Source organism: Echinops telfairi, unplaced genomic scaffold (assembly GCF_000313985.2).
Source record: "Echinops telfairi isolate 266 unplaced genomic scaffold, ASM31398v2 ScPeMD7_1713;HRSCAF=2227, whole genome shotgun sequence".
In the NCBI taxonomy this organism is placed as follows: domain Eukaryota; kingdom Metazoa; phylum Chordata; class Mammalia; order Afrosoricida; family Tenrecidae; genus Echinops; species Echinops telfairi.
In genome coordinates, this window is record NW_022105611.1 from 21,456,846 (window position 1) to 21,459,479 (window position 2,634).

Consider the following 2,634-nt stretch of genomic DNA (forward strand, 5'->3'; position numbering starts at 1 on the left):
CCGCCCTAAACCGGAATCAAGCTTGAGAAGTGGAATCCTTGCTCCACACACACACACACACACACACACACACACACACACACACACACACACCATTCAAATGTTGTGGCTAGAAAGAGAAAGATACTAGAAACATCACTATAACATAATGTATCATATTTATACTACTACAAACTATACTAAATATGGAAGCAGTGCCTTAAAAAACCCTTACAAGTCCTTAATTGATACCTGTCACAAGTCCTTAGTTGATACCTGCCCAAGGGGTCTAGGAATGGTTTCCAGTCCCAGCTCCACCAGAGACCAGCCCCGGCCCAGCTCCCTGGTCCTGCAGGGACCCAGCACGCCTCCAAGACACAGCTGCGCCCTCCACAGGGGAAAGAGTTTACAGCCAAGAGCCCGAGTGCATGGCCTGAGAGCAGCCCAAGCTCTTAGGACTTTGGCCAGTTTCTGTTTCCAGAGATCCAGGCAGAGAAATGACAGTACCTCCACCTCACAGGGGTGCAGACAAAGCCTCCAGAACAGTGTTGCCAGGAAGTACTGCGTGGATTTTCGCGGTGGGTGGGGAACAGCTCTGTCTGGCCCCCTTAGCCTTCCCAGTTATCTGTGCAGCGCATGCGGCACCCCCATTCCGAGGGCAAGAGCAGGCAGCTCTGCCAGGCTTGGGCTCCATCGCACTGGCAGAAGTCTTGGCCTGCTTCCGGTTTTGCGCTGCAGTCAAAAAGGACTGGCAGCGCTCTGCCTGGGCCCTAGGTTGGAAGAGCAGCCAGTACCTGGTCCAGTTCACAGTGGACAGCGCTGAGCAGACCCTCAGCAAGATGACTGAGGCCATGGCTACAGCCGTGGGCTCAGACAGAGGAATGGTTTGTGAGGACGGCCCAGGAGCGGGCAGGGTTTCCTTCTGAACCATGGCGATAGCACCTGACCATAATTCAATGGGCACTTGGAAGCACCCCACGAATAAGTCACGAGACGAGACACAGGTGGGGTTGACTATTTATTTAACCTGGCATTCAGAGGGCCCTGCTACGGAGCACAAACGGAGTCCCTGGGAGCCGGGGGCCAGGCCAGGCCTGTGCTGTGAGCTGTGCGGGTACCAGCAGGCCATCAGCCTAACACCCAGAGCAGCAGGACTGGGCTGAGCAGGAGAGCCCGGGTCGGAGCCCAGGGGGCTGCAGCTGCCCCCATGGCCTCAGCATAGAACTTGGCCACCTCCTCATTGGGGTTGCCCTGGGCTGGGTCGAACCACATCTGCATGCAGCGGCCGCTCCCTCGGCCGTGGTTGCTGGCCTTGTAGGAGTGGCTCCAGATGTCCTCACACAGGGCCGCAGGGGTGGGGAAGTAGAACTCAAATGTGCGGCAGGTGGTTCCAGCTGGGCACTTGTTAACTCCTGCTCGGGAGAGAGGATCGCCAGACTCAGCTGCCAGACCGACAGCTCTTGTCTGACCACCCCAGAAATCCTCACCCAGCCCCGAGTCCTAAAGAAAAGCAAACACCTTTGCTGAACCTGACCTCCATTGCCTTACACCTAGGATCTCACCCGAGGTCCAGTTCCAACCGCTGTGCCAGTTGGCCTTGCAGGTGTAAGAGGTACGGCAGGCCTCCCACCAGCTCTGACAGTCCTCTCTGCACAAGGGCACGTCCAGGAAACGCTCTTTGCGCCAGCTCTGGTCCACCTGGGTCAGGTGGGGAGAGGGAAGAGTCAAGCTGCAGGTACAGACTGAAGAGGCCCAGGGGCGGAGACCAAGGCAGTGCCTCTACTCCCCTTCAACCAAGTTCTCCCGGCAAGTGCCCTGGTGCAGATTTGTGGGGTGCTCCCATACCTGCCGGATCCAGGGCCCCAGGTTGGGGGAGCACTCGTACAGACAGGTGTCTTGGATGAAGTGGCGCTTGCACTTGGCCTCCATCTGGCCGCAGTGGTCCCAGTTGAAGTTATACAGGAGGGAAGTGTCCTTGTGCAGCTCCTGGCTGGTGTTGGCAGAGCAGCAGGCATTCTTCTTCCAGGGAGTGCACTGGGGGTGGGGGAGGCCACAGGTCTCACTCCTGCCCCAGCCCCACTACAACCATCTGCCACCTCCAAACTCCCCATATTTGCTTCTTGCTCTCCCACCCCGGTAGGTTGTCCCAGAGCACACTCACTGGGAGGAGCCCTCGGCACTTGGCCTCCAAAAGATGGGGCTTCCACACTAACAATCGCGTGATCAGAGGGTTTGGGGCCCAGAAAGAGCCTAATGATGATGGGCAAGCACTATCACTTATACAAGGCAAAGGTACATGCAAAAGTATTTCCAGTTAAAAAAAGAGAAGAGTACAACCAGTCGGGTTTCTGTTCACGCATGCAGTTGTGCTGAGTGTATCTCTGTGATCAGTGGGTGGCTGCAGACATGTTCTCTTCGTATTGCACGTGTCTTGGTCTTGTTAGAGGAACCCTGGTGGCATCATGAGTTATATGTCGGGCTACTGACACAAGGTCAGTAGTTCAAAGCCACTAGCTGTTACACAGGAGAAAGATGGGGCTTTCTACACCGTGAAGAGTTACTGTCTCGGAAACCCACAGAGCCAGTGCTACCCTGTCCTTTAGGGTGACTATGAGTTGGAATTGACTCCGAGACAGTGTGCGAGTCTTGTTAGAG

At 56.0% G+C, this 2,634-nt stretch overlaps 1 protein-coding gene across 1 annotated transcript in view; it reads right to left on the minus strand.

Annotated features, from left to right (window-relative positions):
• Positions 1 to 984: 984 nt before the first annotated feature.
• The window catches only part of LOC101641226 (folate receptor beta), a 7,492-nt gene continuing 5,842 nt past the window's right edge, over positions 985 to 2,634 (minus strand). The window contains exons 2-4 of the mRNA XM_004708913.3: positions 1,825 to 2,013; positions 1,542 to 1,677; positions 985 to 1,391 (exon numbers count right to left, since the gene is read on the minus strand). Coding sequence (XP_004708970.1) covers positions 1,108 to 1,391; positions 1,542 to 1,677; positions 1,825 to 2,013 — 609 coding nt within the window. The 3' untranslated portion in view covers positions 985 to 1,107. The remainder of the gene's footprint in view (positions 1,392 to 1,541; positions 1,678 to 1,824; positions 2,014 to 2,634) is intronic.